Source organism: Mirounga leonina, unplaced genomic scaffold, assembly GCF_011800145.1.
Source record: "Mirounga leonina isolate KUSES-001 unplaced genomic scaffold, KU_Mleo_1.0 Mir_201, whole genome shotgun sequence".
In the NCBI taxonomy this organism is placed as follows: Eukaryota; Metazoa; Chordata; class Mammalia; order Carnivora; family Phocidae; genus Mirounga; species Mirounga leonina.
In genome coordinates this window covers 15,330,369-15,347,673 of record NW_023270504.1, presented here as the reverse complement: position 1 = coordinate 15,347,673, position 17,305 = coordinate 15,330,369, and the positions used below count along the sequence as shown (strand labels likewise).

The window sequence follows — 17,305 nt, the reverse complement described above, 5'->3', positions numbered from 1 at the left end:
GCAATGACTCCCTAATTAAAAATGAAGATTATAAAATGTCTTGAGATGGAGAGAAATGACTTGAAAACAAATAAAACTGAGAAGAATTTTCAAAACATTTATTATAGAATTTGCCCTTAAACTTCCATGTTCTCCCCAACTTTAAAACTTTTAAACACATAAAAACTTTTGAAATGCAAAAAATTCCACCCTACTGATTATTTTCTTGAAGTATGTTATTTTGTTATGTATTATATTATTAGAATTATGCAGGATGTATGAAAGAAATAAGGCAGGACTTTAAGACCATAACAAAAACAGAACATATTGTTCATAGCCAGAAAGCAATTAAGACATAGACCCAGAGGTTACGGCAAACCACAAGTCAACATCGTGTGGGTAGGTTCCAAGAACAGTTCATAATAATGCAGTGTGCACCAGAAATATTGCCTGCCTTCTAGATGGTGAGGTAGGATTGGGGGAAATTACACCAGTGCACAGAGTGATGCAGGGAGTTCGGAAACAAGTGAAGCAATTTAAGAGCAACAAGTAGGTATTCAGGAAGAAATAATGGGGAAATCTAAAAGGAAAGCTAAAAAGACAAGCATGGAAGTAAATTCTAAGACATCTCTCTCTTGCTTATGTGCTCATATGATATGCTATTAGGGCATCAACAAAACTTATGACTTGGTCAGCCCAGTATTAGCAAGTAAGTGAAAGCAAGCCATTGCTGCAACTTAAGAGAACATATATTATGGTCTTTATACATTCAGACAGCATTAAGAGTTTATGCAAATTTGCTGAAATCATCTTTGGCACTCTTACACCTTAGAAATTCATAAACTTTCCCATCCTTGAGTATGGTTAGCATATTGAGGTATTTCTTCAGGTGTGTATGTGAATGCGTGTTGTGCCCACTTTTGTCTGTTGTCTGTACTGTGGTATAAAACCTGGCTTAAACTCTGTGTGTGTGTGTGTGACTTAAATGGCTATTGAGCAACTAAAAATAGAAGTTTTGCCTCTTAAACAGGGATGGAAATTTTTATGAAGAGAGCCTGGTTTTCATTTTCATATATATTTAGATTTCTGGGATGATGATGGGGCCCAGGTACTTCCTGTGGACAGTGAAGCCCCTGCAGAGTACCGAATTAGGTCCATGAGGATATTAGGAGCTGCCATTACTGTCTGTATGTTCCACCAGGTTGGGTATCCTAGAAAATCCTAAAGAGCTGTTCACAGAGGCGATGAGGGAAAGGATTTGGGGAGGGGTGAGCTAGGGTGGCACCCAAGCAGCTCTGAAACCTCTAAGTAAAGTTTCAGGTTCTGCAGGGTAATAGTGATGTATCAATTGGTGATTTCAGTTAAGGCTTTGAATGTGCATTAATTTCATTCCACAAAGAAAAGAAATATCTACTATTTAATAATGCCACTAGGAAACTAATCATACTATGTATTTTTGTGTGTGCCAGGATTCTCCTCCTAGGCATGGTTGAACTCCACCAACCATCTGCTCTTATTTATTATCCTGTGATACTAAAGCATAAATAAGAAAGAGACTACACAAATCCAAATTGTGATGTGTGTGCTATGTTATTATACACCAGCTAATAAGGTTATCTTATAATAATATATCAAATATCAAATATAATTTTAACATTTTGTTAAAATGTTTATGCTGTTTTCCTTTGTCTTTTCATAAGCCTCTTAAGCCCCTTTGTATTTTGCTAGAATTTTGTTACTGAGAAGAAGAGTAAATTAATTATATCTCTTACTTCAGGCTGTCAAGTTTGAATGGAACCTTGAAAGTCCTCTGGTACAACTCCTATTGCACCGTTCACTGCAAAGCATCCAGATTGCCCATCGTCTTTACTGGTAAGATTAACTAAAATAAGATAGGATGTCTTTTTTTGTTGTCAGCTTCTCTCTGTGGGACAGCATTAGAAGAAGTACAAGATTTCTTACCTTGTAATTGATATAAACCTCCACTTATTTTTTTATTTTTATTTTTTAAAGATTTTATTTATTTATTAGAGAGCGAGCGAGAGAGAAACAGCATGAGAGGGGAGAGGGTCAGAGGGAGAAGCAGGCTCCCCGCTGAGCCGGGAGCCCGATGTGGGACTCGATCCCAGGACCCTGGGATCATGACCTGAGCCGAAGGCAGCCGCTCAACCAACTGAGCCACCCATGCGCCCGATATAAACCTCCACTTAAAGTTCAGCCAAATTCGAGTCTTTGTCAAGGTTATTTTTATTGATGAGTATAATTTAACTGTCATCATCTTTAAAATCTTCCTTTTGTACAGTTGCTGCTGTTTAAATCCAATCAGAATTTTAACTCTGGATGATATCTTTCCTATAGCTTTATTATTTTTTTAAGAGAGAGGGAGAGAGTGCATGCACTCACATATGTATGGCAGACAACATCTACTAGCTTTAATTTCTAGGGAAGAACTTTAATTAATAGGAAAAAAGAGAATCTCATTTTTTAGTATGTTTTTCTGCTTAAAGAAATGTTACTCATGTTAACATCACTCTTCCCATGAAAATAACTCAAGCATTTCATAGCAAAGTAGAGATACAAGGAATTGTTAGGCACCAGCGTTCATTTTGATGTTCATTTTCTTCTCAAATGTCTAATATAAAAAACAGAACATTTTCCTCTTCTATGTCAGTATAGGGAGGCATCATACACATGACTAGCCCTGGGTCCTTCACTGAATGGACTCTTTCATCAAGCTTTGAATGAAGTCTTATTCTCCCCAGTTTTTCATTCAGCTACTACCTTGCTAAGGGAACTTAAGTGGACATATTTGGTGGTCTTTTGCTCTCACAGTAAAACTAGGACTAAATTACCAGGGCCCAGCTGTGCACATGCAGACTTGTGGCAGAAGGGGGCAGAAGAGGGCTGCTTGAACTGTCAAGCTTGATGCCAAACCAGAGATGGCAAGGCTAGAGCAATTCCAGGAGATTGACCCAATCAGGTATTAGGCAATTGATATCACTGGTGAACTCAAAACTGGATTGGAGAGAGAATATGAGCAGGAGTCAGGGACTAACCTAAATCAGGAATTAGGGCCCAAAGAACAAGTTGTTGCTGCAGTGTCTGCTGGTCCTGAATGACTTAAGGCACTGGTATTTCGGGCACCACAAGGCCTTTACAAGGTGGCAATGGCATTAAAGGACCAAATCCTATGAGCTTTAAGATACCACTCATAAAATTGAGATGATGCAAAATCTTCCCATTCATTTTCTAAATGCTCTGTCCTAAACTTTTCTTATCTAGAATTTTGGGGCAATTTCTCAAATCAAGGACTACTGTAAATAAAGCAACACAGTGTGGAAATTTTGCATCTTGTGATTGAAGTCACACCTGTCCCTCTCATCCTTTCTTTTCTTTTTTTTTTTTTTGAAAGAGAACTTTTTATTACTTTTATGTACAGAAAATTCAACAGCGTCCGCTCAGCCTAGTTTAGTGGCCACTTTAGTTTTTGCCTTTTCCAGTTTGGCGACGCAAGCCACTGACTCTGGACGCAGGACGTTGCTCCCCCGGTGGCAGCGGATCTCATCATATCTGTCATTGTAATTGGGCCTAATGGCTGCCACCAGCTTAGCCAGAGCTCCTTTGTCTTCCAAGTTAACCTGTGTGAAGGCGACAGTGGTGCAGGTCTTCCTGTGGACCAGACCCCAGGCTGGCCTAACTCTCATCCTTTCTCCTAAATATGGCTCACCTGATGCCTAAAATTCTATTATCAGTGAGTCACTACTTCAGGTTAAGCATTGTTCCCTCCCAGAATTTTTTTTCTAATGTGGAAATACATATATTCAGAACATAATGCTCATGATGAATTAGTTGATCATTTGTTCATTTATGTGACAAACCTTGAGATACTAGACACTGTTGAACTATTAAGGATAAAGCAGAATAGTCCTTTGCCTAAACAAGCTCACAAGCTAACAACACAACAGCTAGCAGAAAGGCAGCAGGGAAGATCCACTGGCTATGTGAAGGGGAAAACTGACCACAGATCCTGTCCACTTTATGGTGATCCATCCCAAATACAACCACAAGATAGAGAGGCAAAGCTGGCCATCAAGTAAATAAAAAAGCCTAAACATGCACTCCAGTTCTGCCAGAGTTAAATACCAATGAAGGCATACAAATGAATACACAGAGGAGGTCAGTCCTCTCTCTACTTTGAGATCTGAAACACTCCCTGAATTAAGAGTAAAGAGCCGTACTTCAGCGATTTATCACAGTGTAATAGAGCATGCATGATACAGAATCAATAGAAGGTTTTAAAGCCTCTCCTTTACCTTCTAGAATTGTTATATTACTACTAATTCACCTTTTACCTTCACAATGTAATGAATAATAAATTATTGCTTCACTCTTTTGTAAAGGAAAGATATGTCTTGCTGTCATTTAATATTGATCTCTTATAATCATTTTTCACCTTATTGTTCTCAGAAAAGTATACACAGGAGAAAGACTCTACAATAGCAATTTGCTAAGCTAACAATAGCTATTCTCTACCTCAACCAACCTGAAAAACGTCATAGATATTTTTAAGAAAGTTTACATTTTATGCAATAATCTGTAAAATCCATTAGCGTAGTTTTCTAGTTAAGGCACAATATAGGAACAGCTGGGGGTTTTTTTGTTTGTTTGTTTTATTTCCATTTTATGTGATAAGGGTTTTATATAGTTCTTTTCATAAAAAGACTTTTAAAAACAGAATGCAATTTTAAACTAATTTTCTTATATCATTTGTGTTATTTCTTTTATTAAATACATGAAAATAGAATCTTACAATCTTATACAAAGTTCTACCTCAAATCAATGCAAAAGCCAGGAACAAAGCTCCACCTTAAATTTATCCCTAATTTAAATTATGTCTTCTTCAAATTCTTCTATTTTGTTAAAAAAAAAAGTAAAGAGTTAAAAAAAAGTGAACATTTTGTGCATACATACTGACCTCAAATGTTGGAACTTGCACCAGATCTGGCATGTGGGAACTGAACTTTCTAATCCACTCTCCAGCAATTTTTCATTACAACAGCCACATGCAATTAGATCACTGCTTCCTTAGATGGTAATCTGGTATTCCTATAATAGTATCAGTCTTCCTCTGTCATAGTTTATGCTGGGGATTTGGGGTAAGGCCTTGAAGAACAGCATTATACTGCTTAATTTTCATTGTTTCTCAGTCATACTACAGCTTTACTTTAGCCAACAAAATATATGGTCAACAAAAAGGATATCTATTCTTCCTTAATATGACCTTAATATTAGTAATTATCTTTGTCTTCTGATGATATTTGAATTTGGCCTCCCAAATAAATAGACTAATAAATACTCATAGAGTTATAGGATTTGGGAGTCAAATGGAACCTTACGAATGCTATAGCACTTTTTTTTCTCACCCAGAAAGGGATTTCAACAAATTAAGTGACTCATCCAATGACAATCATCTAGCTAGCTAAAGAATTGAGATTTTTCATGGCATCTCATGCCCACTTCAGGTCTCTTTCCAATTCACCACCTACTTCTAAGAAAAGTACAACTTGAAGAATTCACAAAATGTTTGTTTTTCTATCAATAATTAGGAACTCATTCAAGTAAACTAAAGTGGTGGCTTTTCCTTAACTTGAATGCAAAACTGAAGAAAAAACAATATCCCAAATTGAGATCTTTGTATCTAATACTCAAAGTTTTTGCCATTAGGTGTCGGCATAATCCACAACTGCTGTCAATTATAATATTAATTAATAGGCATGTGCAGGAAGCTCCAAAAAAATTGTTACTTGAAGGAATTTTGAAGAGAACAGTAGGTTTTTCCCAGAATTTTTCTTTTGTAGTTCCTGATTCATACCTAAAACACTAAATTTGTTCTCTTAGTTCTACTATTAAACCGTCAGTGATAAGAAAACAATTCCTGAGTTATTTATTTATTAGACTCAGTTTGTACTTATCTTTCAATACTTATTATATAAAACTAAGACTTTATGTTGTATAAAACCAAGACTCAGTTTTCTCAAAAACACTATTTAATTAAGCCAGCAATATGCTAATGAAATTCAAGTCAACCCTTTTCATCAAGTTAAATGAGTTAGAAAATAAATTCCTGTAGTCCAGGCCAGAACTTGGCAATAATAAAATGTAAGCAAAATCCATCTTTAGTTTCCTTCTACGTAAAAATGCCCAGTAAGCAATTGGATATAGAAGCCTACAGAGCAGGAGAAAGATCTGGAATGGTAACAGAATGGGAATGTATAAGCACATTGATATTACTTGCCAAGCTTCCATCTTATGGTTCAGTCATCCTCCGAATTTGGAGTTCTCACCCAGATTCCTCATACCTGGATCCAGATTTTAAAAAAGAAGACCAGAGCATCATGTCAAAAGTATTTTCAGGGGCCAGGTCTAGAAAGGGCACATACCTCTTTTGCCTACATTCCATAGGTCAAAAGTCAGTAACAAGACCCCACCTACATGCAAGGGAAAATATGAAAACAGACCAGAAGCAAAATACTGTTTGATCTGGTAAATCCAGAGCAGTGTCTGCCACAGAGGTAAAGCAATGTAGATGACTGAAGAAATTTGACAATCAAGTTGCTGAGAAAGAGGACATGGAAGGAAAACCAGTACTCAGTGTTACATATATTAATCGGCTTTCTTTTCAAAAACTAAGATTGATCTCAATAGACAAAAAAGACTATTTATTGCCTAACTACTTGAATAGAATCATCATTTTGGCAGACATCCTTTGAAAATGTCTTTTGTCTAACAATTATGTAAGTATTTCCAAGAGATTTAACCTATGGGTATATTTTTAAACCATTTTACCTAGATGGCTCATTATTAACTTATTTATCTAGCTATGGTGGACAACTGGTATCTTGGCCCAAGAGGTCCAAAACTGAATTAAATATCCCTACCCTCTCCTTGTCTTTCAATCCTTGTGCTCACTATGTCCAAACCTCCTTTTTTATATGCAATATCCTGGTTAACAGCCACTACCAAGATATCCAACACAGAAAATCTGGGAAACATTATTCTTACCGACAACCTTCCTCATTCAATCAGTCTTTAAGACCTGACTATTGTTTCTCATAAATATGTCTTAAATTTGTCTCTTTTCTATATCCATGGCTAGCACCTTAGTTCAAGCCTTCAGTATTACCTACATGGACAATTACAACAGCTTTCTACTTGTTTCTTGTTTTTGTTTTGGGTTTTTTGTTTTGTTTTTTTTTCACTTCCATTCTTACCTACCTTCAGCCCATCCATCCTCCACACTGTTCTTGGTATAATCTTTATGTAATATGATTTGATCCCTAACTCATAAAGTAGGTTCTAGTTCCAAGGTAACCCACAGCTGGCTAGCATAATTCCGTAATTCCAATCACCTCTTTCTTGCTGATAGAGTTTAGAATTTTTAGATGTTGAAAAAAAAAATCTATTCTTCCTTAATATGACCTTGCAGTGGATTTGCATGATTTCAACTCTGCCTGCTTCCCATCCCCATTTTGAATGACTTTCTACATCCAAACATAGTCTTTTCTATTCTCAAGTAGTTATTCAAATTTCCAGAGATCTTTCATGCCCTTGTGGCTTTGTACATGGTATTTCTCTCTGCTTGAAATGCAGTTGCTCTGTTGTTTGCACAGAGTCCTTTGGGACCCAGCTCAAATTTTTATCCTCTTTGAAGATGTCTCAGCCCTTGTATACACTGCCGATACAGTTCTAAGCATATTACATATTTTGTTTACTTCACCATTTACCTTTTCTTTAAGATATTTTGGGCTGCAAATAACAAGAATGCTGATTGAACTGGCTTAAATGATATGAAAAATTAATAATCTCACATAACAAGAAGTTCATCAGTAGAGTGGTTCCAGAGTTTTTTATCGCAGCAGCTCACCGATTTTGTCATAGACCCAGTTTCTTTGCATCTTTTTGTTCTGTCATCCTCAGTGTGTTTACTTGTCCTTAGTCCAGTTCACAACATGGTTACAAGGAGACTGCCACAGGTGATATCACGTTCATACATGACACCACGCAGCAAAAGGAAAGGGGCTGATCCTTCTTCAACAAGAAAAATTTTCTTCTAAACTTCATAGCAGAGTTAACTTCCTTTATCATTTGCCAGAATTGGGTCACAGATTATCCTGAGACAATCACCTGATCAGATGGCAATCAGGTGAACTAACTTACCTAATTGATTTAGAATATTCAGAATATACCCCTAAACTGGTCTTCTTCCCTGAAGGTTTTGCTATCTGAACAAAATCTGATTCTTTCTTCAGTTGTGAAGGGGAGACTAGATTTAGTCTAGATGAAACCCTATGTTCCCTTTCTGGATCGTGAGGCCCTATCTTAATCATCCATCCTTAACATAGCACATATAACTGGTATTCAATAAGTACCTGTTGAATGAATTAAAATAAAATAACCATACCACATACATTTATGCTGCCTACAGGCTAACTTATCTTGACTACTGTACTTAAAACAGCAATCAAGTCATAGCATACTGAACAAGCCATATTATACTGAAGTCATTATATTAAGTGTATAAGTTCCCATTGGTACTCTCATAATCACTTTTGCTCTTCTTAAAAAATAGAATTCCCTAGCTCCCTGTAATCAGGGGAAGTTGAGTTAAATGACTTACAGATAAATATGATCCTCTGGAATAAAAGTTTTTAAAGAGCTATCAGTTGTTAAAAATGATTGGGTCTACAGTATGAAGTGCTTTATATTGACTTAACTATGCTGTTCCTTAAAACCCTGATTAAAAATAAAGGGCTATAGGGGTTCCTGGGTGGCTCAGTCAGTTAAGCGTCTGACTTCAGCTCCAGTCATGATCTCAGGGACCTGGGATGGAGCCCCATGTTGGGCTGCCTGCTCAGTGGGGAGTCTGCTTCTCCCTCTCCCTCTGCCCCTCCCCTTCCGCCCTGCTTGTCCTCTCTCTCTCTCAAATAAATAAATAAAATCTTTTAAAAAATAAATAAAAGGCTGTACCTAGTGATTTGACAAGAAGCGTTTTATGGGGAAATCTTAAGTTAGTAAGCAGCTACTTAAAATATAATTTTCTATGTTAAGACTATATGAGTTTGGGGGAATTACTGAGCAATTTCTGATTTTTACTGGCTCCTAAGAGGATTGATAGTTTTTTGTTATTGTTTTGTTTTGTATCAGCTGGTGAGTAAGTTCTTATTTTCAGGCTCCACTTTACTTTCTATGTTTACTCATCAAAAGATCACTCTTTGAAAAGGTTGAATGGAGGTTTTTCTTGCTTTTCTTCTAACTCAATTTTCTATTTCCTTTGTATTATGATAGTTACAAGAGAAAGACAGTTACTTTGCTGTTCCTTGTCTAAAGAACTTCATATGTGTGGCTTTTTGCAGCAAAATCCAGACTTGGATATTTCAATCAAACACTTGTCATGTTTAATAACTTAGAATTCTTGTTTTTGTTTTGGCATGTATGATTCAGTTTTGACTAATGACAAGTGACCAGCTTGCACAAATAATGCTCATCTTCTCTGGAGTTGGCAGTCCGCCTGAAACACTAACCACTCTTGACAGATATGCCACATAATTGTATCTTGCTTGGGTTTAGTGATCTGAAATCGTTAAAGGGAGGAATCCTAATGTACATGTCACTTTCTTTTTTAAATTAGGGCACTGTGTACCTATGTTTCCTAGGGTGTTATAAATGTCCTTAATTTACCAAAAAGGTGGAACTTTTATTATTTTCTTCCAAGTAAAATTTACTATCACTCTTAGAGAGGCTGCTGCTCAATAAACTGTTGACATAAACTGATTGATGATTCTGAAAATCTCACCAGACTTAATCTAGAGCTGCAGTAACTGAAAGTTGTGGGAGTAACTGCACAAGTAGACCAATGGACTTCAGTGAACAGATGCAGGAAGGTGCATAAGTTTATTAAGAAAAGAGAGAGTATTATGTTAGTCATCCATTCTTTCATTTATCTGTTCCCTAAGTTTTTATTGAGTGCCTCTTATATACACAATTTATAGCTTTTTTGCAAAAGGGATAGAAAATATAAGCAAATGATAATAAACATGGTTTAAGCAATGTGGTATTTTTTTTTTTTTAAAGTTTCCTGGCTGTTTTAGGCAGTTACCACAGATGTTAGAGTCTATTTTTCAATTCTGCTGTCTCAACAAATTAGTTTTAAACATTTCATTCAGGGATTTTCAAATCCTCTTTGATCAGATTATAAACCCAGATTCAATGTATTCCTTCACAATTAAAGTAGTTTTGTCAACTGTCCAGAGAACCCCTACCAGGATCGAGGAACTTCAGGAACTGAACTGAGGGTCGGATAGTGACTTGGATAATCTTTAAGATATCTGACTATTCTTTCTCTGCTATGAAGACCAGAATACTAAGGTTTATCAACTCTAGTATGGCTCTGACTTATAGAGTATTACTAAAGAATTCTGACCATCTAACTGTCTTCAATACTTTTTTATCCTTACAGGTAGAAATAATGTAGTTAATCCCAGATACTATGCTAGTCACTTTTTCATATATTCTCAGCAACTCCATTATCTCCATTTTTCAGATGAAGAAATTAGTACTTAAAGAGGCTAAATATGCAATGCTACTAAGTAGAACAGCCAAAATTTGACCCTGTGCCCTATCCACAATGACCTTCCACCCACTTAAATATAATGAAGGATATAACAAAGAACAATAAAAAGCAGAATAGTGTAACAGTAAGAGAACAGGATTTGGGGGAAAATATACTTGAGTAGAAATTCAAACTCAGGTCTCTATTAGCTGTATGGTCTTAGAAAAATTACTTAACCTCCTGATTTTTTTCATAATCTATAAAGGAAATGTAATTATGCCTAATAGAATTATTGTTAAAATAAATTGAGATCATGTTAATATATATTTAGTACATCCAAAGGATATATATGTTTAATCATTTAGTATTCCCAAAATTCCAGTTCCCAACGTCATATCACAAATTAATAATTATATATAGAATTCAGATCTTGGATTCTTGACATTTTACTCCTCATTCCTACCATTGTTCTTTCTTTGTTTTATTCTAATTCAAATTTAAAATTAAAGTTTAATAACAATTTGAAATGAGTGGAAGTGGGAACAGAAAAGTCACTGTATAAACTAGTTTAGAGACTTGTTGAGCAAGGTATCTTGAAACACTCTAATTGTCAGAAAAAGTTGGCAATATATGCATCATTTAGTATCAGAGAAATTTAACAGATGAAGGAATCTAGCAACATTCACAGATCACCTGTTGATAAATATTTTCTCACTCACATCACTCATCTGTTAGCACAGTTCAGAAGAAGAAAATATGAGTAAAAATTTTCATTGATCTTTTGGTTATTTTATAGGATTAGGTTATGAACTACAAATGAAAAATTATACTCATGCAAGAAGATGGGAACTTAAAAGGCAAAGAACTTAAAGAATCCCTTTTAGAACCATGTATCTGAAGTATGTTTCAAGTAAAAAATGTTCTTGTTGAAAATAAAAATAACTTCAATTGAGTGTACTCATTTAAAATAAAGCATAGCAGAAGGGAGGTGGGTGGGGGGAAGGGTGAAATAGGTGAAGAGTATTAAGAGTACACTTATTATGAGCATTGAGTATGATGTATAGAATTGTTGAATCACTATACTGTACACTTGAAGCTAATATAACACTGTGTGTTAACTATACTAGAACTAAAATTAAAAACTTAAATAAATAAATAAACAAACCCTTTATAACAGGAAAAGAATGGATCTTGTGTTGCTAAACCTACCATACTAGAAAAGCATTGTAGACCAGCTGAGAAAGATAAAAATTCACTGAAACAACTCATGAACTAGGGAAGAAAATGTGATTGGTGGTTATCTTGGATTTTTCCATGATTAAGCCATATTTTTAAATCCTGAATGGTTTACTCCTTTGGTATAAAATATTTATAATGAACCTTATTACTGAGCATATGACTGCAGTGAGATAATTTATTCTTGAGGTATAATGATAAACCTGCTATTTATACAGGATTCACTTCCATGGTCAGAGTTAGCAATTCCTTCTCATTTGACAATTGGTTAATGACAAGTGATAATTGCACGTGTCTCTTTTCTCTTTCCTCTACCCCAGTATACTTAGCAATGATTATCTTGAAGAAGTCATTTGTTGTTTCGGTATATACATTAAAGTTATGACCAGTTGGTGCTCCAACCTCTGGATAACACTATACCCATCAGTTTTGGTATTTTATATTAAGGCAACTAGTGATACCAGCTATGACACATCAAGCTTTTTGGTTCTGGGTAATTGACTTAAAATTTCTGAGCCTCCATTTCCTCATCTGTAAAACAAGAATAAAATACTTACCAAACGTACTTAACATGAGACCTGACACCTATAGCTAATCTGTACGTATACATTGAATAAATCAATAATTGGAAGAATTGAAATTTTTTTGAAAGTGAAGTGACATAAAATTATGCAATATGCCTTGTACAGCCCCTAGCCTTAACAAACGTTTCTTCTTATTTTTCTTCCTTTTATTTTTTAATCAAATGATGACACTTCATTTGTTGGAGGATAGTTTAAGAACATTTTAATCAACACTCCCCAACTGTAGTATGTTATCAGATAAGTGGGCATAAATCTATAACTCTGTGATCTAATTCATGCACATTTCATCTAAGTGTAAATGGGAAAACCATGTAAGTGGGAAGAGTTCTGGGACACATCTAGTATTTCTCACCATCCCACATCTTGCCACAATTCTGGACAGTTTCATTTCTAAATGGATGATTCAGCTAAAAAATGCCTCAAGAGCCCTTCACATCCTATTTTACTGATAAATTTTAGCTCCTTCACACTTCAACAACCACTTTCCATGGCTACGTATTAAATCTTTTCATCACTAGGGATGGCTCTTCATCCAAAGTTTTAAACTCAGAAATCTAATGTATTAGCCCTTTTGCATTTTGACTTTACCATACATACTAAACCTAGAGTTCACTGCCAATAGAAATTTGACTCCTGATGTCAGCCTTTCTTCAGGCTCATTGGGCCACTCATACTGTGACTTACTTTCCTAGCGATTTTCCTAACTATTCATTTACATATCTGAGCTAATTTCCTCCATCTCCCTCTGTATCTACCAAGTCACTTACGAAATGTCTCAGGAATCAATACTCCCCTCTCCATCTCCACTAAACCCTTAGCTCAGGACATTATGATTTCCTGATTAATACTGCTATTGTTTAATATTTCATCTACCCAACTCAATGATTCTGCAATGCTCATAAGATAAAGATAAGGGGTACCTGGGTGGCTCAGTTGGTTAAGCATCTGCCTTCAGCTCAGGTCATGATCTCAGGGTCCTGGGATCGAGCCCTGCTTCAGGCTCCATGCTCAGTGGGGAGTCTGCTTCTTCTTCTCCCTCTGCCCCTCCCCCCCAACTCATGCTCTCTCTCTCTCTCTAATGAATTATAAAATCTTTGAAAAAAGTAGGGATGCCTGGGTGGCTCATCAGTTAAGCGTCTACCTTCAGATCAGGTCATGATCCCAAGGTCCTGGCATCGAGTCCCACATCAGGCTCCTTGCTCAGTGGGGAGCCTCCTTCTCCCTCTCCATCTGCCTGCTGCTCCCCCTACTTGTGCTCTCCCAATCTCTCTCTCTCTCTCTCTGACAAATAAATAAATAAAACCTTTTTTAAAAATCTTTAAAAAATAAAAATAAATACAAAATTTAAAAAGATAAAGATCAAATTCATTAGTCTTATTCTATATAAAATATCAAACAGAATAAATTTTATTTTATTATCAGTGTTAGAAAAACTTGTGTTTCTGTGTGTTTGGAACTTGTGGTAACAAAGCCAGCAGTTTGTTTTTAACATATGAAAATGTTGGCTTTCTTAACTCATAGGGTAATAGTTCACAGTTTAGGATCTACTTCACTGTGCCTGGATGCAAACCCTGGTTCTACTATTTATTAGGTGTCTTTCATAAGACCAATTTTTGTCAGTCATTAAAATGAGGATAATAATAATACTTAATTTCACAGGATCATTGTGAGAATTAAGGTAATAAGATTTGGGACCATAGAATTGGACAACTTTGTGACACAGAGAATCCAACCAGGTGTCAGGTTTATATCTGCAAGTTGTGGTCCTATCTCAGAGGAAGAATTTATTCATTAAACAAATATTATTAAGCACCTTCCATTGAGGAAAAAATCATGTTGTGGTATTCAGGGGTACAGGGATACAGCAATGGATAAAATAGACAAAAATCCCTACCCTTCCTTATATAGCTTTTAAGAGAAATAAGATATATACTTGCAAGATATGGATAAAAGCTAGGGAGAAAAATGAAACAATTAGGAGATATAAGGAATGTGAGGGTTGGGGAAGTGCAATTTTAAGATAGAGTAGCAAGGAAAGGCCTTATTAAAAAGATGGCATTAGGAAAAAGACCTCAGTGAAGTAAGAGAATGGATGGATATGTGTCTAAGGAAGAGAAAATGAGGAAGATGAAATAGCATATGCAAAGGCACTGAGGTGTGTTCGGGTTGTTAGAGAAAAACCAGTGTAGGTTTCTGAGGCTACAATGAGGCCATTGTAGCTGGGTTAACCTGAGCAAGGGGAAAAATAATAGGAAATGAAGTCAGAGGGGAAAAGGGGAAAGGTGAGGACAGGTTATGTAAAAATTTCCTTGCCGTTATTAGGATATTGGCTTCAATTTAAGTAAAATGGCAAGTCATTAGAGGGTTCTGAGAAGATAAAAGACATGCTTTGGTTTATATTTTAACAGAATCACTCTGACTGTTGTGTTGAGGACCAATTGAAGAAGAGCAGTGGCAGGAGCAAGAAAATCAGTTAGAAGGCTAATGCGATAATCCAGATAAAAGATTATAGTGGCTCAGATCAGGGAACAGCAGTAGAAGAAGTGAAAAATCATTAAATTCTGGGTTTATTTATAAAAGTAAAGTAAACAGAATTTTCTGATGGATTGGCTGAGGGGCATGAGAGAAACAATTAACTAATGATACTAAGATTGTTGCCTGAACAACTGAAAGAATAGATTTTCAGGAAGGCATGTTCTAACGGTGAAAAAAAGATATCAAGAGATCAATTTGGACCTATTAAAATCTGAAGTAACTACTGAACATCTTTATCTGGACTACAGATAAAAATGAAGGAATTATCATATCAATGCAAAGATGAGGTTTAAAGGCATGAGTAGGTGATATCATGGAAGAATGAGAACAGATAGAAAGGCAAAGAAGTCCAAATATTTGGTGGGCAAGCCAACATTTAAAAGCCAAAGAGAAGGCAGAAACAAAATAAGACTAAAAAGAAGGAGTCAGAGATGTAAAAGATGAATGAAGTAAGTATTGAATCCTACAAGACTAAAGAAAGTATAAAAGTAAAAGTGATATGATTAACTGTGTCAGATGCTGCTAATAGGTCAAGTAACTTTGAGATCTGAGTAGCACCATGAAGATCATTGGAGGTCATTGAAACAACAGTTTCAGTGAATGGAGGTGAAAGCCTAGTAGGAACACACTCAAGAGTTAGAAAGAGAAATATCAGAGACAATAACTTGGAGTTATGCTGAGAGATATGGGGTGGTAGCTGAAAAAGCTGAAGAAGAAAATGGAATAATGAGAGGCGTTGTTTTGCTTTGTTTTGTTTTTTGTTCTGTTTTGTTTAGGATGGGAGAAATAACAGCTTTTTTATATGCTGGTGGAAAAAATAGGGTGATGTTGATAAGACAAGAGAAAGTGGGGAAATTTCTCATGCAAAGGTGTTGAGCAATGATAGGGATTAGGATCTATGGCACAAGAGGATTGGCACACAGAGTCCATACATAGTAACAAGAAGAAATGAAAAATAGATGGGAATAGGTATGTGAGTAGACATAATTGTAGTTGCTTTTGTAGTGAAGGAAACAAAATCATCTTTTGAATGGGGCAGAAGGTGTTGGCAGTTTGAGAAAAGTGGATTCATTTGAAATTACTGCTTATAAATTTAAACTAGAAAAGTATGTGGTTTTCTCCTTCCCAGGAAATAAATGGAGTGCTGGATTTAACCAGAAATGTTGTTCACCATAGTACATCATGAAACTAGGGAGGCAAGAGAATTGAAGGTATATGCAAAAGATGGACAATATAATGATTTATAACTTACAATATTAAACCATGAAACTTAATTTGTGTAAGGACAGAAGTGAGGGCATAAATTGTATTGAGGAGAGTAAAAGAACTGATGAATTCTAGAGGTCCTTATAGACAAAAAGGTGCAAGCATTGGGATTACTAGAGGCAGAGAACTAGGAAAATAGGAGGTGGTGGGTGGAGGGTGAGATGTCTAAAATTGAAATTAAAGAGAGCTTGCAAACACTGATAATAATGAAGTCAAGTATTTAACATGAGATTGACTGATATTAAAGATAAAATCATCAAAGAAAAGAGATTAAGGAATTGAGAGTACAGGATACTAAAAGACTCATCTACATGGATAGTGAAATCACCAAAAATTGTGATGTAAGTGATGTTGGAAGGAGTGACAAGTGACCCTATAACTAAAATCTTTAAGTAATTAAGGCAAGTATGTATGTGAATCAGAATTTCTCTTAAGTTTAGTGGTTACAGAGCCAGAAGGGAAGTCCTTTAAATATTTTAAGATCCAGAGAAAAACAAAACTTATTTGAGTGACACAGCAGCATGCAGGAGGATAGGGAGCTGGGAGGGCAGGAATGGGGTTAGGAGGCAGGTATGAGGGGATGTAGGAGAATGTCAGTGTCAGTCTGAAAAATTATCTAATTTCTAATGTGAATCTAAGGAACATGGGTTGAAAGATTCCCTCAGTTGGAAGCCATTGACCTAGAAATTACAAAATAGGTCTCAACTGGTCAGCATCCCACCCAGAAACCAGTCTGGTGGCTAGGAAACCTAATCAAGCAGAGAAAGGAACACAAAAATTGCTTAGAAAGGTAGTTCCAAGATTGTTTGGGATATCATTTTTGCTTTTTTAATGACAAAGCATTTTCATGTTTTATTATAAATATGTTCAAACATCTATAAAAATAGAGAAGATAGTACCATGACCACATATACCCTTACACATACATACTGCCACCAAGTTTCAACAATTATCAAGATTTTGGTACATTTGAGAAAGTGTCATTTATTTCTTAGATTTATGATTAGATATAGGAATATTCGAGAGAATTAAACTGTAGTAATTATTATTACATTTGTATGTATGCCACCTTAGTTTTTTTTTAATATTTTAGAGA

At 35.7% G+C, this 17,305-nt stretch overlaps 1 protein-coding gene across 2 annotated transcripts in view; it reads left to right on the top strand.

The window, feature by feature from the left end:
- PIK3C2G (phosphatidylinositol-4-phosphate 3-kinase catalytic subunit type 2 gamma) overlaps window positions 1-17,305 on the top strand; it is a 344,923-nt gene that overhangs the window by 134,511 nt on the left and 193,107 nt on the right. For both annotated transcript variants that reach the window (XM_035028133.1, XM_035028132.1), the window contains one exon: window positions 1,757-1,851. In XM_035028133.1, coding sequence (XP_034884024.1) covers window positions 1,757-1,851 — 95 coding nt within the window. The remainder of the gene's footprint in view (window positions 1-1,756; window positions 1,852-17,305) is intronic.